Source organism: Salmo salar, chromosome ssa23, assembly GCF_905237065.1.
Source record: "Salmo salar chromosome ssa23, Ssal_v3.1, whole genome shotgun sequence".
Lineage (NCBI taxonomy): Eukaryota > Metazoa > Chordata > Actinopteri > Salmoniformes > Salmonidae > Salmo > Salmo salar.
The window spans coordinates 51808664-51827362 of record NC_059464.1 but is presented as its reverse complement, the minus strand read 5'-3'; the positions used below and the strand labels follow the sequence as shown (position 1 = coordinate 51827362).

Genomic DNA, 18699 nt, shown 5'->3' with positions numbered 1-18699 from the left:
TGTCCGATTTCAAAAATGCTTTACAGCGAAAGCAAAACATTAGATTGTCAGGAGAGTACCCTGCCAAAAATAATCTCACAGCCATTTTCCAAGCAAGCATATATGTCACAAAAAACAAAACCACAGCTAAATACAGCACTAACCTTTGATGATCTTCATCAGATGACACTCCTAGGACATTATGTTATACAATACATGCATGTTTTGTTCAATCAAGTTAATAAACTTCCGGTGAATTTACTTAATTACTCACGATTAACGTTCACAAAATACATAATTATTTTAAGAATTATAGATACAGAACTCCTTTATGCAATCGCGGTGTCCGATTTTAAAATAGCTTTTCGGCGAAAGCACATTTTGCAATATTCTGAGTAGATAGCCCGGCCATCACGGCTAGCTAATTTTACACCCACCTCACCAAACTTAGATTTACTATAAGAAAAATTGGATTACCTTTGCTGTTCTTCGTCAGAATGCACTCCCAGGACTTCTACTTCAACAACAAATGTTGTTTTGGTTCGAAATAATCCATAGTTATATTGAAATAGCTCTGTTTTGTTCGTGCGTTGAGGTCCCTATCCGAAGGGTGACGCGCGGGCGCATTTCGTGACAAAAAAATTCAAAATATTCCATTACCGTACTTCGAAGCATGTCAAACGCTGTTTAAAATCAATTTTTATGCGATTTTTCTCGTAAAATAGCGATAATATTCCAACCGGGCGACGTTATATTCATTCATAGACTGAAAGAAAAACATGGAGTCCTCTCGTCGACGCGCACTGCAGTGTCCCCTGCAGCCTTCCCTGTAGCTCAGTTGGTAGAGCATGGTGTTTGCAACGCCAGGGTTGTGGGTTCGATTCCCACGGGGGGCAAGCACAGGGAAAAAAATGTATGAAATGTATGCATTCACTACTGTAAGTCGCTCTGGATAAGAGCGTCTGCTAAATGACTAAAATGTAAATGTAAAAAATGTGTCAGTGTTCTCAGCCTGACCACTCACAAAAACTCCTGCTTTTTTTCGCCCAGAGACTGGAGAGACGTTATTCCACTTTCTGGCGCCTTCTGAGAGCCAATGGAAGCCTTAGAAAATGTCACGTTACAGCAGAGATGCTGTATTTTTGATAGAGAGGCTACAGAAGGACAAGAAATGGTCAGACAGGGCACTTCCTGTATAGAATCTTCTCAGGTTTTGGCCTGCCATAAGAGTTCTGTTATACTCACAGACACCATTAAAACAGTTTTAGAAACTTTAGTGTTTTCTATCCAAATCGACTAATTATATGCATATTCTAGTTTCTGGGCAGGAGTAGTAACCAGATTAAATCGGGTACGTTTTTTATCCGGCCGTGAAAATACTGCCCCCTATCGCTAACAGGTTTTAATATAGTGGAGGTCGGTTGGGGTTTGGTTCCAGTCCTGACGGTGTTCTACATCTTAGTATAGTGGAGGTGGTTGGTTTGGTTCCAGTCCTGACGGTGTTCTACATCTTAGTATAGTGGAGGTGACTTAGGGGTTTGGTTCCAGTCCTGACGGTGTTTTACATCTTAGTATAGTGGAGGTAGTTGGGGTTTGCTTCCAGTCCTGACGGTGTTCTACATCTTAGTATAGTGGAGGTGACTTAGGGGTTTGCTTCCAGTCCCAGAGCTCTGACCATTATTCTCTCTCCACAGGCTCGACCAGGAGAAACCCGTCAGAGTGGAAATGGCAGCCATGCCAGAGACAGAGTAAGACTACCTGGACGGCTTGCTAGCTCTGCTCTGTCTGCTCTGCACAGCTCCAGACCGATGACGAATGTTCAGACCCACAGCTGATCTGCCTTTACTGTTGATAATGTGTATTGCAACTGGAGAGACTTAGAGAGCTAGCCCAGGTGCAGGAGAAGATGAGTACCTTTCTGAGACAATTCTCCCTCTCCCATTGTTACAACCATCTAACTCTCCCTTTCCCATTGTTACAACCATCTAACTCTCCCATTGTTACAACCATCTAACTCTCCCATTGTTACAACCATCTAACTCTCCCATTGTTACAACCATCTAACTCTCCCATTGTTACAACCATCTAACTCTCCCATTGTTACAACCATCTAACTCTCCCATTGTTACAACCATCTAACTCTCCCGTTGTTACAACCATCTAACTCTCCCGTTGTTACAACCATCTAACTCTCCCGTTGTTACAACCATCTAACTCTCCCATTGTTACAACCATCTAACTCTCCCGTTGTTACAACCATCTAACTCTCCCATTGTTACAACCATCTAACTCTCCCATTGTTACAACCATCTAACTCTCCCATTGTTACAACCATCTAACTCTCCCATTGTTACAACCATCTAACTCTCCCTCTCCCATTGTTACAACCATCTAACTCTCCCATTGTTACAACCATCTAACTCTCCCATTGTTACAACCATCTAACTCTCCCTCTCCCATTGTTACAACCATCTAACTCTCCCATTGTTACAACCATCTAACTCTCCCATTGTTACAACCATCTAACTCTCCCATTGTTACAACCATCTAACTCTCCCATTGTTACAACCATCTAACTCTCCCATTGTTACAACCATCTAACTCTCCCATTGTTACAACCATCTAACTCTCCCATTGTTACAACCATCTAACTCTCCCATTGTTACAACCATCTAACTCTCCCATTGTTACAACCATCTAACTCTCCCATTGTTACAACCATCTAACTCTCCCATTGTTACAACCATCTAACTCTCCCATTGTTACAACCATCTAACTCTCCCATTGTTACAACCATCTAACTCTCCCGTTGTTACAACCATCTAACTCTCCCGTTGTTACAACCATCTAACTCTCCCATTGTTACAACCATCTAACTCTCCCTCTCCCATTGTTACAACCATCTAACTCTCCCATTGTTACAACCATCTAACTCTCCCATTGTTACAACCATCTAACTCTCCCATTGTTACAACCATCTAACTCTCCCATTGTTACAACCATCTCCCTCTCCCATTGTTACAACCATCTCCCTCTCCCATTGTTACAACCATCTAACTCTCCCTCTCCCATTGTTACAACCATCTAACTCTCCCATTGTTACAACCATCTAACTCTCCCGTTCTCATTGTTGACCACCCTCTCTCTCTGGTCAATCTCTCCACCGTGCTCTGTAACCTCCTGCTGTCTCTGGTCAATCTGTAACCTTTTATGTATCAAGCCAAACATAGAGATGTTGATGTCATAGTTACTGTTGTTTCTGCAATGTATTTAAGGCACTCTGTTACTGAGGGTTGATGCTTGTTCTTCATTACATTTAAATATATATTTATATTCAACAGGTGAGAAAGGACAAAGATTAATATATTTTTATGGTTTTTTTGATTTGATCCTTATTTTAGGTCACATGACCCCCCACAGAGTGATGTTAAATAGAGCAGGTTTCACAGCACCTGGAAACGGTTTACTGCAGGTTTTGCATCACCTGGAAACGGTTTACTGCTAATGTCTTAGAAAGAATCCTACATGATAAAGTTACTGTGGTCTGTCTGGAAGGACCAGATTCTGTCTGTAGCGATGACAAGGTATATGTTGTGAAAACAGAGAACCGAAAGAGATGTTGGTTGAGGCTGGAATGTGATACTAGTCTTACCATCAATCAGGATGTTGGTTTATGCCAAGTGTTTTTGGAGGGGACGATCTTGTACATTATTTCTCTAAAGTAAATGTCCAAAAACCCCAAATGTGTCTTTTTATTCATTAGGAAAGATTTTCAAGTACAACAGAAGAACACACATACTTGCGACAGTAGTTGGCATACAAAACATATTGTTAATACATGATATACTAACAATACATTACATGGTAAGACTGGGTTTATTTTCATGTTTAACTCAAATTAGTTACAATCATGTCCTAGGTATTCTACAGTAAAAATGTCATGGTTACAACAACAAAAAACTCCTCTTAAATGAGGAGTCAAATGGAAAACGCTTCCTTAATAACTTGGTGTTACTGAAGATACTGTTTTACATTAGAGCGGCTTTAATTAAAACACAGAGAAGATGAGATGCTTCTAAACCAGTAAGTTACAACATTTCTGACTGTAAGCCGCTTTGGATAAAAGGCGCACGCTGAATGGCAGATTTCTGTTCCGTCTATATGTAAATCTACTGGAACAAAAGGTCATCCATCCACCTGACAGATGTGGCACATCACAAATCTTATTTAACAGCTGGGGGACAATAAAAGGTCACTCTAAAATATGCTGTTTTGTCACACAACACAATGCCACAGATGTCTCACGTTTTGAAGGAGCAGTGCAATTGGCATGTAGACTGCAGGAATGTTCACCAGAGCTGCTGCCAGAAAACTGAATGTTCTTCTCTCTACAATAAGCCCAATGTCGCGTTAAGAGAATTTGGCAGTAGGTCCAACAGACCTCACAACAACAGGCCACATATAACCATACCAGCCCACCTCGGGTTTCTTAACCTGCTAGAAAGCTGAGGACCATTTCTGTCTGTAATAAAGCCCTGTTGTGTGGAAAAACTCATTCTGATTGGATGGGCACCCATAGGTTAGGGTTTAATGAGTTGATCAAATCAAATGTATTTATAAAGCCCTTCTTACATCAGCTGATATCACAAAGTGCTGTACAGAAACCCAGCCTAAAACCCCAAACAGCAAGCAATGCAGGTGTAGAAGCACGGTGGCTAGGAAAAACTCCCTAGAAAGGCCAGAACCTAGGAAGAAACCTAGAGAGGAACCAGGCTATGAGGGGTGGCTAGGAAAAACTCCATAGAAAGGCCAAAACCTAGGAAGAAACCTAGAGATTTCAATTGACTGATTTCCTTCTATGAACTGTACCTCAGTAAAATTATTAAAATTGTTGCATGATGCCTTTATATTGTTTATAGTTCAGTGTGTGTGTGTGTATATAAAATACATAAATCAGCTTTTATTTGTCACATGCGCCGAATACAACAGGTGTAGACCTTGCAGTGAAATGCTTGCTTACTTACAAGCCCTTAACCAACAATGCAGGTTTTAATAAAAATAAAAATAAATAAAACATAATTAAAGAGCAGCAGTAAAATAACAATAGCGGGGATATATACAGGGGGAACCGGTTAGTCAAGGTAATATGTACATGTAGGTAGAGTTATTAAAGTGACTATATGCAAAGATAACAGAGTAGCAGCAGCGTAGGGGGGGGGGCAATGCATATAGTCTGGGTAGCCATTTGATTAGCTGTTCAGCAGTCTGATGACTTGGGGGTAGAAGCTGTTCAGCAGTCTGATGGCTTGGGGGTAGAAGCTGTTCAGCAGTCTGGTGGCTTGGGGGTAGAAGCTGTTCAGCAGTCTGATGGCTTGGGGGTAGAAGCTGTTCAGCAGTCTGGTGGCTTGGGGGTAGAAGCTGTTCAGCAGTCTGATGGCTTGGGGGTAGAAGCTGTTCAGCAGTCTGATGGCTTGGGGGTAGAAGCTGTTCAGCAGTCTGATGGCTTGGGGGTAGAAGCTGTTCAGCAGTCTGATGGCTTGGGGATAGAAGCTGTTCAGCAGTCTGATGGCTTGGGGATAGAAGCTGTTCAGCAGTCTGATGGCTTGGGGATAGAAGCTGTTCAGCAGTCTGATGGCTTGGGGGTAGAAGCTGTTCAGCAGTCTGATGGCTTGGGGGTAGAAGCTGTTCAGCAGTCTGATGGCTTGGGGGTAGAAGCTGTTCAGCAGTCTGATGGCTTGGGGGTAGAAGCTGTTCAGCAGTCTGATGGCTTGGGGGTAGAAGCTGTTCAGCAGTCTGATGGCTTGGGGGTAGAAGCTGTTCAGCAGTCTGATGGCTTGGGGGTAGAAGCTGTTCAGCAGTCTGATGGCTTGGGGGTAGAAGCTGTTCAGCAGTCTGATGGCTTGGGGGTAGAAGCTGTTCAGCAGTCTGATGGCTTGGGGGTAGAAGCTGTTCAGCAGTCTGATGGCTTGGGGGTAGAAGCTGTTCAGCAGTCTGATGGCTGGGGGTAGAAGCTGTTCAGCAGTCTGATGGCTTGGGGGTAGAAGCTGTTCAGCAGTCTGATGGCTTGGGGGTAGAAGCTGTTCAGCAGTCTGATGGCTTGGGGGTAGAAGCTGTTGAGATGCATCTTTAGACTTGGTTTTGTCGTGCCCTCATACACACAGTATGTATATATATAGTGTTATAGAACTTTCTAGCCCGGCATTGATGACTACATGTAGAACTGTAATAACGATGGTATAACTGTTACAGAATTGATGTGTTCAGTGAAGATAGTCATTGGACTAGATGGGGTACTAAATAAAGACTACAGGAGGGTGTATGTCTGGAATATACATGGCAACCCCAACATTAAAAAAAAAAAATACATTATTTTATTTACAACCCTCTTACAGTAACATCAGAAATATACAGTAACATCAGAAATAAAACACGCTCTAGCTGTTTGAGAATAGAGTTTAAGGGTTAAAAACAGCTACACTATTGTATTTACAACCTTTCATAGTTTTGGTACGAAACTCCCAGATTCCACTGTCTTTAATGATACACGGTGTGTTGCTTTGAAGCGCAGGTATGACTCCAGACATCTAATTGCCACATCATCCACCTCGGGGTCAAACTTGTTAGCGATGAGGTGGTGTTGGTTTAGGAGCCACTGAAGGTCTCCAGCTCCATAGACACACACAGCTCTCCTGTAGGTCCCGGAGCAGTGTGGGTAGGGGGCTCCGCTCCTCACATCCCCAGCCAGGTAGCTCCACCTCACTACCCTAGCCATGGAGTTCATATCAGACTGTTCGTACTTACTGTTGTGGGGGTTGGAGCCTGGGACAGAGGGCATCCGCTGCAGAGTCGCCCACAGGTGTTCATCAGGACTATAGGTGTCCTTCTCCCACTCCAGCAGAACTCGGACCTCCTGACTCTCCGTCACGTGACGGACGAAGGCCCTGGACGCCACGAAGTAGGCGTTGCCAGAGAACATGGGGGTGTTGATTGGTGGAGGGGTCTTCTTAACCTCTGTCCTGACCACGGTGTCGGTGACGTTGTGGTGGAACTGCCATCTGCCCTTCTTGTAGCCGTTGGTGACCTCTGACTCCATGCTGTTCTTCCCGTTCAGCAGCTTGAGGGCCTGGACCATCTCAGCGTTGGTCTTAATGGGGAAGTCGGTTCCACAGGTGTTGAGAAGGTATCTCCACTGGACAGGTGACTTTAGCAGGTCCTCCATGCAGTTCAGGTCAGCCTGCACTCTGGACCAGGAGGCGTAGATCACGCTCTCTGTCTTACTGGCCACAAACACATTGGGTAAGCAGGAAGCAATAGCTCTCACTGCACTCCTGAAGTCCTCGGATGATTTCTGGTCGACGTGGACGCAGTAGACGTTCTGCGGAGTGTACAAAGCACGCAGGAGCCTCTCGAACATCTCAATCTTCTCGTGGATGACCATGGAGTAAGCGATGGGGAAGTCCGTTTCCTCCTGGCTCAGAGGAACGGTGACGAACCCTCTGTCTGCAATGTACCTCTGACAGTCCTGAGTTACATTGTGGTAGAACTCCTCTGACAGCAGCTGTTGCTTCTTCATGGTCTTCAGCAGGAGGCTGAGCTGCTCACTCTCCAGACCCTCCATGTCTCCTCGGATGATGGCTGAGCAGGCCGGCAGGTCGGCAGCGTAGTCCGAGGGGAGGAGGTCCGGAGAGCGGAGAGGACTCCTGTCTGAGCCCGGCGGGCGTCTGAGAGTCATCCACAGGAGCAGAGAGACTGATCCACTCAGTAGGATCAGAGACAAGTTCTTGAACACTCTCTGAGATCTGCATAAGGAAACTGCAGCCATTACTAGTCAGGTATTCTCTTTCTATGATGTCTTGTTAGTATTCTTTATCTGATATTAGTATCAATGGAGACCTAAGACTGCTGCTCAACTGAATGTGTCTCACTTCGACCTCAGCTCAAGTAAATGACACATCTCTCACACCTCAGTTTAAAAGGGGAGGTGTAATCATTTACTTTAGTGGGCATGGTCTATGGCTGTGTGCGTACACGAGTTGGTAGAAACTTACTGTATCCACGGGGAGTGGCTCAACGTGTGGCACCTGTATGTGGATAGTTTCCTCATCTGCGTCGTGACACGTTAATTGCACATTCATACTGAAACTATAAACTAGAACGAGAAGAAATATGAACTTTCTCTCTGGAACCTGTTTAGAAACAGTGAAAAATAGGTTGTGCATAAAACATGTAGCATATATAAAGATATTATATAAACACATAAACATATAATAAACATGTAGCATATATAAAGATATAATATAAACATATAAACATATAATATAAACACATAAACATATAATAAATATGTAGCATATATAAAGATATTATATAAACATATAAACATATAATAAACATGTAGCATATATCAAGATATAATATAAACACATAAACATATAATAAACATGTAGCATATATAAAGATATAATATAAACACATAAACATATAATAAACATGTAGCATATATAAAGATATAATATAAACACAAACATATAATATAAACACATAAACATATAATAAACATGTAGCATATATAAAGATATAATATAAACACATAAACATATAATAAACATGTAGCATATATAAAGATATTATATAAACATATAATGAACATACATAAACATGTAGCATATATAAACATATAATATAAACGTATAATATAAACATATAATATAAACACATAAACATATAATAAACATGTAGCATATATAAAGATATTATATAAACATATAATAAAAACATAACATAAACATATAATATAAACACATAAACATATAATAAACATGTAGCATATATAAAGATATTATATAAACATATAATAAAAACATAACATAAACATATAATATAAACACAAACATATAATAAACACGTAACATATATAAACATATAATAAAAACATATAAACACATAATATAAACATGTAACATATATAAACATATAATATAAACATGTAACATATATAAACGTGTAATGTATATAAACGCGAGAGGGGAGAATATTTCCATGAGCAGCAGCAGAGTAAATAACAATGATTGACTGTGGCACAGTTGTCTGGCGTGTTTAATAAGACACCAGATCAGTGGCGTGTTTAATAAGACACCAGATCAGTGGCGTGTTTAATAAGACACCAGATCAGTGGCGTGTTTAATAAGACACCAGATCAGTGGCGTGTTTAATAAGACACCAGATCAGTGGCGTGTTTAATAAGACACCAGATCAGTGGCGTGTTTAATAAGACACCAGATCAGTGGCGTGTTTAATAAGACACCAGATCAGTGGCGTGTTTAATAAGACACCCGATCAGTGGCGTGTTTAATAAGACACCCGATCAGTGGCGTGTTTAATAAGACACCAGATCAGTGGCGTGTTTAATAAGACACCAGATCAGTGGCGTGTTTAATAAGACACCAGATCAGTGGCGTGTTTAATAAGACACCCGATCAGTGGCGTGTTTAATAAGACACCAGATCAGTGGCGTGTTTAATAAGACACCAGATCAGTGGCGTGTTTAATAAGACACCCGATCGGACCATTTTTTTTAAATTCTGTAAATAGAAATGTGAGGTAGGCTTTATGATCACACCAGTAATAGATCCGTTGTTGTAGTACTGGTGAGGCACACATTTATACACTGCTCAAAAAAATAAAGGGAACACTAAAATAACACGTCCTAGATCTGAGTGAATGAAATAATCTTATTAAATACTTTTTTCTTTACATAGTTGAATGTGCTGACAACAAAATCACACAAAAATAATCAATGGAAATCCAATTTATCAACCCATGGAGGTCTGGATTTGGAGTCACACTCAAAATTAAAGTGGAAAACCTCACTACAGGCTGATCCAACTTTGATGTAATGTCCTTAAAACAAGTCAAAATGAGGCTCAGTAGTGTGTGTGGCCTCCACGTGCCTGTATGACCTCCCTACAACGCCTGGGCATGCTCCTGATGAGGTGGCGGATGGTCTCCTGAGGGATCTCCTCCCAGACCTGGACTAAAGCATCCGCCAACTCCTGGACAGTCTGTGGTGCAACGTGGCGTTGGTGGATGGAGCGAGACATGATGTCCAGATGTGCTCGATTGGATTCAGGTCTGGGGAACGGGCGGGCCAGTCCATAGCATCAATGCCCTCCTCTTGCAGGAACTGCTGACACACTCCAGCCACATGAGGTCTAGCATTGTCTTGCATTAGGAGGAACCCAGGGCCAACCGCACCAGCATATGGTCTCACAAGGGGTCTGAGGATCTCATCTCGGTACCTAATGGCAGTCAGGCTACCTCTGGCGAGCACATGGAGGGCTGTGCGGCCCCCCAAAGAAATGCCACCCCACACCATGACTGACCCACCGCCAAACCGGTCATGCTGGAGGATGTTGCAGGCAGCAGAACGTTCTCCATGGCGTCTCCAGACTCTGTCACATGTGCTCAGTGTGAACCTGCTTTCATCTGTGAAGAGCACAGGGCACCAGTGGCGAATTTGCCAATCTTGGTGTTCTCTGGCAAATGCCAAACGTCCTGCACGGTGTTGGGCTGTAAGCACAACCCCCACCTGTGGACATCGGGCCCTCATACCACCCTCATGGAGTCTGTTTCTGACCGTTTGAGCAGACACATGCACATTTGTGGCCTGCTGGAGGTCATTTTGCAGGACTCTGGCAGTGCCCCTCCTGCTCCTCCTTGCACAAAGGCGGAGGTAGCGGTCCTGCTGCTGGGTTGTTGCCCTCCTACGGCCTCCTCCACGTCTCCTGATGTACTGGCCTGTCTCCTGGTAGCGCCTCCATGCTCTGGACACTACGCTGACAGACACAGCAAACCTTCTTGCCACAGCTCGCATTGATGTGCCATCCTGGATGAGCTGCACTACCTGAGCCAGTTGTGTGGGTTGTAGACTCCGTCTCATGCTACCACTAGAGTGAAATCACCGCCAGCATTCAAAAGTGACCAAAACATCAGCCAGGAAGCATAGGAACTGAGAAGTGGTCTGTGGTCCCCACCTACAGAACCACTCCTTTATTGGGGGTGTCTTGCTAATTGCCTATCATTTCCACCTGTTGTCTATTCCATTTGCACAACAGCATGTGAAATGTATTGTCAATCAGTGTTGCTTCCTAAGTGGACAGTTTGATTTCACAGAAGTGTGATTGACTTGGAGTTACATTGTGTTGTTTAAGTGTTCCCTTTATTTTTTTGAGCAGTATTTATTTAGCTTTTTATTGGAATGGGCTGATGGTGCCTGCATCTGATGGCCAGTCTCAGCGGAGGGAGAGAGCGGCAGACTGAGGGTCCGTCTCTCAATGTCCCTTCGCTCTCCCTTTCCTCCACTGACACTGACCAAAAAGGGACACTGTCTTCCAGCTGATGGCAAAACTCGAGTCTCCTCATGCACAAATTCATCTTTTTCATGTTCCTATGAGCAGAGAAATATTCCTTGATATTAAAAAAGACCCATGCTGCTAATAACAACAATGCAAGCCATTCATTTTCCTACTCATTCACTACAGCTGCAGTGCTGGTTGTAGCGTGAGTGGAAGTAGGAAGAATGCACATTTTATGGCTTATAAAAGTGTTGACAGTGCTGAGTAAGAAAAACACAAAACCAGCATCTCTTGGCTGTATTCGTTGACAGTCTCTCTCTGTTGTCATGGTTTTAAACGTTCTGAAATCTCACAGCATCTCTTGGCTGTAATCGTTGACAGTCTCTCTGTTGTCATGGTTTTAAACGTTCTGAAATCTCACAGCATCAACTTTGCTGTATCTTTCTTTTATAGCTGCTATGTTACTGCAGACATGGCCATCTGATCTACCCGGTTGGCCAGGGTTAGGCCTATAGTGCACGTGATTTGCTGGGCTCGCCGAAAAGGCAGAGTTAGAACCTTCAGACACATGAAATGGTTCAAACACGGACAACAATTTGCCTACCCGGCACGCAGGGCAGCTGAATCGGGTGCATCTACCAGCAACAGTGTGAGACAAAACAGAAATGTTTGGAAATCGAATCTAAATGCTTTGGAGATCAACCAGTCAAACAGGATTGACAGGTTGGTGAAGACTGCATTTGTTATTTTAACTTAATCCACATGGTTTGAAATGATGTCTGAACATAGGGGTAAATGATGTCTGACCATAGGGGTAAATGATGTCTGAACATAGGGGTAAATGATGTCTGACCATAGGGGTAAATGATGTCTGAACATAGGGGTAAATGATGTCTGACCATAGGGGTAAACGATGTCTGAACATAGGGGTAAATGATGTCTGAACATAGGGGTAAATGATGTCTGACCATAGGGGTAAATGATGTCTGAACATAGGGGTAAATGATGTCTGAACATAGGGGTAAATGATGTCTGAACATAGGGGTAAATGATGTCTGAACATAGGGGTAAATGATGTCTGACCATAGGGGTAAATGATGTCTGAACATAGGGGTAAATGATGTCTGAACATAGGGGTAAATGATGTCTGAACATAGGGGTAAATGATGTCTGAACATAGGGGTAAATGATGTCTGACCATAGGGGTAAATGATGTCTGATGTTGATGATCAATTACTTGAGAAGGAGACCAAGTCAAGACGCTGTACCAGGTGGATTCAGTTTATAGTAAGGCAGTTTATTATGAGACAAAGATATTTGGCTGAGCGTGCACGGACTCCTTCGTTTAGCTCATAGGGAACTAGCAGAAGAGAGCCCCGAAACATAGTGTACATCCAATTTATACAATGAAATGACAGTGTGTTGACGTTGAGTCTAGTAGGTCCGCTCTCCTGACTGGTCGATGAGTGGAGGGACGGTCCACTCTCCAGGTGCAGTGTGTTGACGTTGAGTCTAGTAGGTCCGCTCTCCTGACTGGTCGATGAGTGGAGGGACGGTCCACTCTCCAGGTGCAGTGTGTTGACGTTGAGTCTAGTAGGTCCGCTCTCCTGACTGGTCGATGAGTGGAGGGACGGTCCACTCTCCAGGTGCAGTGTGTTGACGTTGAGTCTAGTAGGTCCGCTCTCCTGACTGGTCGATGAGTGGAGGGACGGTCCACTCTCCAGGTGCAGTGTGTTGACGTTGAGTCTAGTAGGTCCGCTCTCCTGACTGGTCGATGAGTGGAGGGACGGTCCACTCTCCAGGTGCAGTGTGTTGACGTTGAGTCTAGTAGGTCCGCTCTCCTGACTGGTCGATGAGTGGAGGGACGGTCCACTCTCCAGGTGCAGTGTGTTGACGTTGAGTCTAGTAGGTCCGCTCTCCTGACTGGTCGATGAGTGGAGGGACGGTCCACTCTCCAGGTGCAGTGTGTTGACGTTGAGTCTAGTAGGTCCGCTCTCCTGACTGGTCGATGAGTGGAGGGACGGTCCACTCTCCAGGTGCAGTGTGTTGACGTTGAGTCTAGTAGGTCCGCTCTCCTGACTGGTCGATGAGTGGAGGGACGGTCCACTCTCCAGGTGCAGTGTGTTGACGTTGAGTCTAGTAGGTCCGCTCTCCTGACTGGTCGATGAGTGGAGGGACGGTCCACTCTCCAGGTGCAGTGTGTTGACGTTGAGTCTAGTAGGTCCGCTCTCCTGACTGGTCGATGAGTGGAGGGACGGTCCACTCTCCAGGTGCAGTGTGTTGACGTTGAGTCTAGTAGGTCCGCTCTCCTGACTGGTCGATGAGTGGAGGGACGGTCCACTCTCCAGGTGCAGTGTGTTGACGTTGAGTCTAGTAGGTCCGCTCTCCTGACTGGTCGATGAGTGGAGGGACGGTCCACTCTCCAGGTGCAGTGTGTTGACGTTGAGTCTAGTAGGTCCGCTCTCCTGACTGGTCGATGAGTGGAGGGACGGTCCACTCTCCAGGTGCAGTGTGTTGACGTTGAGTCTAGTAGGTCCGCTCTCCTGACTGGTCGATGAGTGGAGGGACGGTCCACTCTCCAGGTGGTGTCCACTTCCCATTGGCCCTTGGCAGTGTCCTTTGTCCTCGGAGTCCAACACACCTAAGTGTGTGTGTGTGTGTGTGTGTATTTCTGGTAATTCGTGTCTGGGTGCTTGCGATATTCATGGAATGTTGTTCTTTACACCAGTGGTCAGTTCGTGTGGCTAGGGTGCTTTCATGTTTTGACATTTTTGTGTGAGTGCTTAGTCTGCCATCTGTCCTCTGGGTGTGGTCGTGATTGGTGTCAGTTGGTTGCTCAATATGTCTCTGGAGTTTTGTTGTGTGCTGTTGTGAAACATGTTGTGCAAATGCCCTCCTTATATATCATTAGGTAAAACGTTAGATTATCTTTATTACACTGACCATAGGGGTACATGATGTCTGAACATAGGGGTAAATGATGTCTGAACATATGGGTAAATGATGTCTGACCATAGGGGTAAATGATGTCTGAACATAGGGGTAAATGATGTCTGACCATAGGGGTAAATGATGTCTGACCATAGGGGTAAATGATGTCTGAACATAGGGGTAAATGATGTCTGACCATAGGGGTAAATGATGTCTGACCATAGGGGTAAATGATGTCTGAACATAGGGGTAAAAGTGGGGTTGCAATGATCATGAGAACGGTGAGGAATCAGCCCAGAACTACATGGGAGGATCTTGTCAATGATCTCAAGGCAGCTGGGACCATAGTCACCAAGAAAACAATTGGTAACACACTACGCCGCTACTACCACTAGCGTTACTACTACTACTACTACCACTACTACTACTACCACTACTACCACTAGCGTTCTTACTACGATTACTACTACTACTACTACTACTACTACTATTAGCGTTACTACTACTACTTCTACTACCATTACTACTACTACTACTACTACGACGACTACTACCACTAGCGTTACTACTACTACTACTAGCGTTACTACTACTACCATTACTACTACTACCACTAATGTTACTACTACTACGAATACTATTACTACTACTATTACTACCACTACTACCATTCCAACTACTACTACTACTACTAATACTACTACTACTACCACTAGCATCACTACTACTACTACTACTACTACTACAACTACTACTACTACTACCACTAGCGTTACTACTACTACTACCATTACTATTACTACTATTACCCTTACTACTACTACCACTAATGTTACTACTAGCATTACTACTACTACTACTACTACTACTACCATTACTACTACTACAACTATTACTACTACTACTACTACTACCATTACTAGTACTACCATTACTACTACTACTAATACTACTTCTACTACCACTAGCGTCACTACTACTACTACTACTACTACTACTACCATTACTACTACTACTATCACTAATGTTACTACTTGCATTACTACTTCTGCCATTACTACTACTATTACTACTACTATCATTACTACGATTATTACTACCATTAATTCACTACCATTGCTACTAATATCACTACCATTACTACTGCTACCATTACTGCTACTACTACTACTACTACTACTATTACTACAATTACTTCACTACCATTGCTACTAATATCACTACCATTACTACTGCTACCATTACTACTACTACTACCACTACTATCACTACTACTACTACTACTACTACCACTGCTGCTGCTACTAGTACTACTACTACTACTACTACCACTACTATCACTACCATTACTCCTTCTACCACTAGCGTTACTACTACTATTTCTACTACCACTAGCGTTACTACTACGACTACTACTAATACTACCACTACTACTACTATTACTACTACTACTACTACTACTACTAATACCATTACTACTACTACTACTACTACTAATACCATTACTACTACTACTACTACTACTACTACTACTTATACCATTACTACTACTACTACTACTACTACCACCATTACTACCACTACAATCACTACCATTACTACTACCACTGCTGTTGCTACTATTACTACTACTTATACCACTTCTACTACTACTACTTTCACTACCATTACTTCACTACCATTGCTACCAATACCAATACCATTATTACTTCTACCATTACTGCTGCTGTCACTGCCACTACTACTACTACTTTCCGTCCATAATTACTTCAGGACTATCAAGCGCACCACATTTCCTTCAGTAAATGTCCTTTTGTTGTTATTTATTTAATGTATTCAGCACTGCCAGAGTGTAATTGCCAAGCCTCGCCTTGGGTGAACCTCTTTTGTGATGAAAATGTCTCCCCTGCCAGATAAATATACAGGCACACGTTGATGTCAATGCATTAGTGAAACCCAGTTCATTGAGGGAGTTGAAATGAAGTTACAAAGTACGTCAGTCAGGGAGGACATCCTCAATAAACGATGTATGCTCACTGTAACCTGGTAATCAATAATCAGTCAATAAAGGTTGTAATGTTGCTCTAGCTTTACATCAAAGACCGTCAAACATTGAGTCATATCCTTATTTGTCCAACTCCTCCACTATTTCAAAACTATTTTACCTGGCATGGTGCCAAACAAGGATTTTCCTTGTTTGACACGGAACACCAGGAATGCAGCTCTTGCATCAGAGGAGAGGAGCGTAGATGGGTGGAGAGGTACAGTTGAAGTCGGAAGTTTACATACACTTTAGCCAAATACATTTAAACTCAGTTTTTCACAATTCCTGACATTTTAATCCTAGTAAAAATTCCCTGTTTTAGGTCAGTTAGGATCACCACTTTATTTTAAGAATGTGAAATGTCAGAATAATAGTAGAGAGAATGATTATTCAGCTTTAATTTCTTTCATCACATTCCCAGTGGGTCAGAAGTTTACATACACTCAATTAGTATTTGGTAACATTACATTTAAATTGTTTAACCTGGGTCAAACGTTTCGGGTAGCCTTCCACAAGCTTCCCACAATAAGTTGGGTGAATTTTGGCCCATTCCTCCTGACAGAGCTGGTGTAACTGAGTCAGGTTTGTTGGCCTCCTTGCTCACACACACTTTTTCAGTTCTGCTCAAAAATGTTCCATAGGGTTGAGGTCAGGGCTTTGTGATGACCACTCCAATACTTTGACTTTGTTGTCCTTAAGCCATTTTACCACACTTTGGAAGTATGCTTGGGGTCATTGCCCATTTACATTTAAGTCATTTAGCAGACGCTCTTATCCAGAGCGACTTACAAATTGGTGGATTCACCTTATGATATCCAGTGGAACAACCACTTTACAATAGTGCATCTAAATCTTTTAAGGGGGGGAGGGTTAGAAGGATTACTTTATCCTATCCCAGGTATTCCTTGAAGAGGTGGGGTTTCAGGTGTCTCCGGAAGGTGGTGATTGACTCCGCTGTCCTGGCGTCGTGAGGGAGCTTGTTCCACCATTGGGGTGCCAGAGCAGCGAACAGTTTTGGAAGACCCATTTGCGACCAAGCTTTAACTTCCTGACTGATGTCTTGAGATGTTGCTTCAATATATCCACATCATTTTCCATCCTCCTGATGCCATCTATTTTGTGAAGTGCACCAGTCCCTCCTGCAGAAAAGCACCCCCACAAGATGATGCTGCTGCCCCCGTGCTTCACGGTTGGGATGGTGTTCTTCGTCTTGCAAGCGTCCCCCTTTGCCCTCCAAACATAACGATGGTCATTATGGCCAAACAGTTCTATTTTTGTTTCATCAGACCAGAGGACATTTCTCCAAAAAGTACGATCTCTGTCCCCATGTGCAGTTGCAAACCGTAGTCTGGCTTTTTATGGTGGTTTTGGAGCAGTGGCTTCTTCCTTGCTGAGCGGCCTTTCAGGTTATGTCGATATAGGACTCATTTTACTTTGGATATAGATATTTTGTACCTGTTTCCTCCGGCATCTTCACAAGGTCCTTTGCTGTTGTTCTGGGATTGATTTGCACTTTTCGCACCAAAGTACGTTCATCTCTAGGAGACAGAACGCGTCTCCTTCCTGAGCGGTATGACGGCTGCGTGGTCCCATGGTGTTTATACTTGGGTACTATTGTTTGTACAGTTGAATATGGTACCTTTAGGCATTTGGAAATTACTCCCAAAGATGAACCAGACTTCTGGAGATCTATCAGTGTTTTTTCTGAGGTCTTGGCTGATTTCTTTTGATTTCTTTTGATTTGACCATATTCAACTGTACAAACAATAGTAAGCAAGTATAAACACCATGGGACCACGCAGCTGTCATACCGCTCAGGAAGGAAATGCGTTCTGTCTCCTAGAGATGAACGTACTTTGGTGCGAAAAGTGCAAATCAATCCCAGAACAACAGCAAAGGACCTTGTGAAGATGCCGGAGGAAACAGGTACAAAATATCTATATCCACAGTTTTACACCATTTTAAAGACAAGACTCTCGTTAATCTAACCACATTGTCCGATTTCAAAAAGCGAAAGCAAAACAGCGAAAGCAAAACATTACATTATGTCAGGAGAGTACCCTGCCAAAAATAATCACACAGCCATTTTCAAAGCAAGCATATATGTCACAAAAACCAAAACCACAGCTAAATGCAGCACTAACCTTTGATCTTCATCAGATGACACTCGTAGGACATTATGTTATACAATACATGCATGTTTTGTTCAATCAAGTTCATATCAAAAACCAGCTTTTTACATTAGCATGTGATGTTCAGAACTAGCGTACCCACCGCAAACTTCCGGTGAATTTACTACATTACTCACGATAAACGTTCACAAAATACATAACAATTATTTTAAGAATTATAGATACAGAACCCCTTTATGCAATCGCGGTGTCAGATTTT

General features: G+C 43.1%; 2 protein-coding genes and 1 non-coding gene across 5 annotated transcripts in view; 2 read left to right on the top strand and 1 right to left on the bottom strand.

Annotated features, from left to right (window-relative positions):
- bnip2 (BCL2 interacting protein 2) overlaps nt 1-3722 on the top strand; it is an 80269-nt gene extending 76547 nt beyond the window's left edge. For all 3 annotated transcript variants that reach the window (XM_045705974.1, XM_045705975.1, XM_045705973.1), the window contains one exon: nt 1674-3722. In XM_045705974.1, the coding sequence (XP_045561930.1) occupies nt 1674-1731 (58 nt within the window). In that variant the 3' untranslated portion in view covers nt 1732-3722. The remainder of the gene's footprint in view (nt 1-1673) is intronic.
- Nucleotides 800-875, top strand: trnaa-ugc (transfer RNA alanine (anticodon UGC)). Its single transcript has one exon. It is a non-coding gene; the product is annotated as a tRNA-Ala (tRNA).
- A 2286-nt stretch (nt 3723-6008) lies between the features above and the next one.
- On the bottom strand, nt 6009-7921 carry gcnt3 (glucosaminyl (N-acetyl) transferase 3, mucin type). Its single transcript, XM_014170450.2, has one exon. The coding sequence runs from the start codon at nt 7799-7801 to the stop codon at nt 6476-6478; it is 1326 nt and encodes a 441-aa protein (XP_014025925.1). The 5' UTR covers nt 7802-7921; the 3' UTR covers nt 6009-6475.
- Between the last annotated feature and the right edge of the window lie 10778 nt (nt 7922-18699).

Coding starts and splice junctions, on each gene's coding strand:
- gcnt3 (XM_014170450.2), bottom strand. CDS start 7,801: ATGGCTGCAGTTTCCTTATGCAGATCTCAGAGAGTGTTCAAGAACTTG.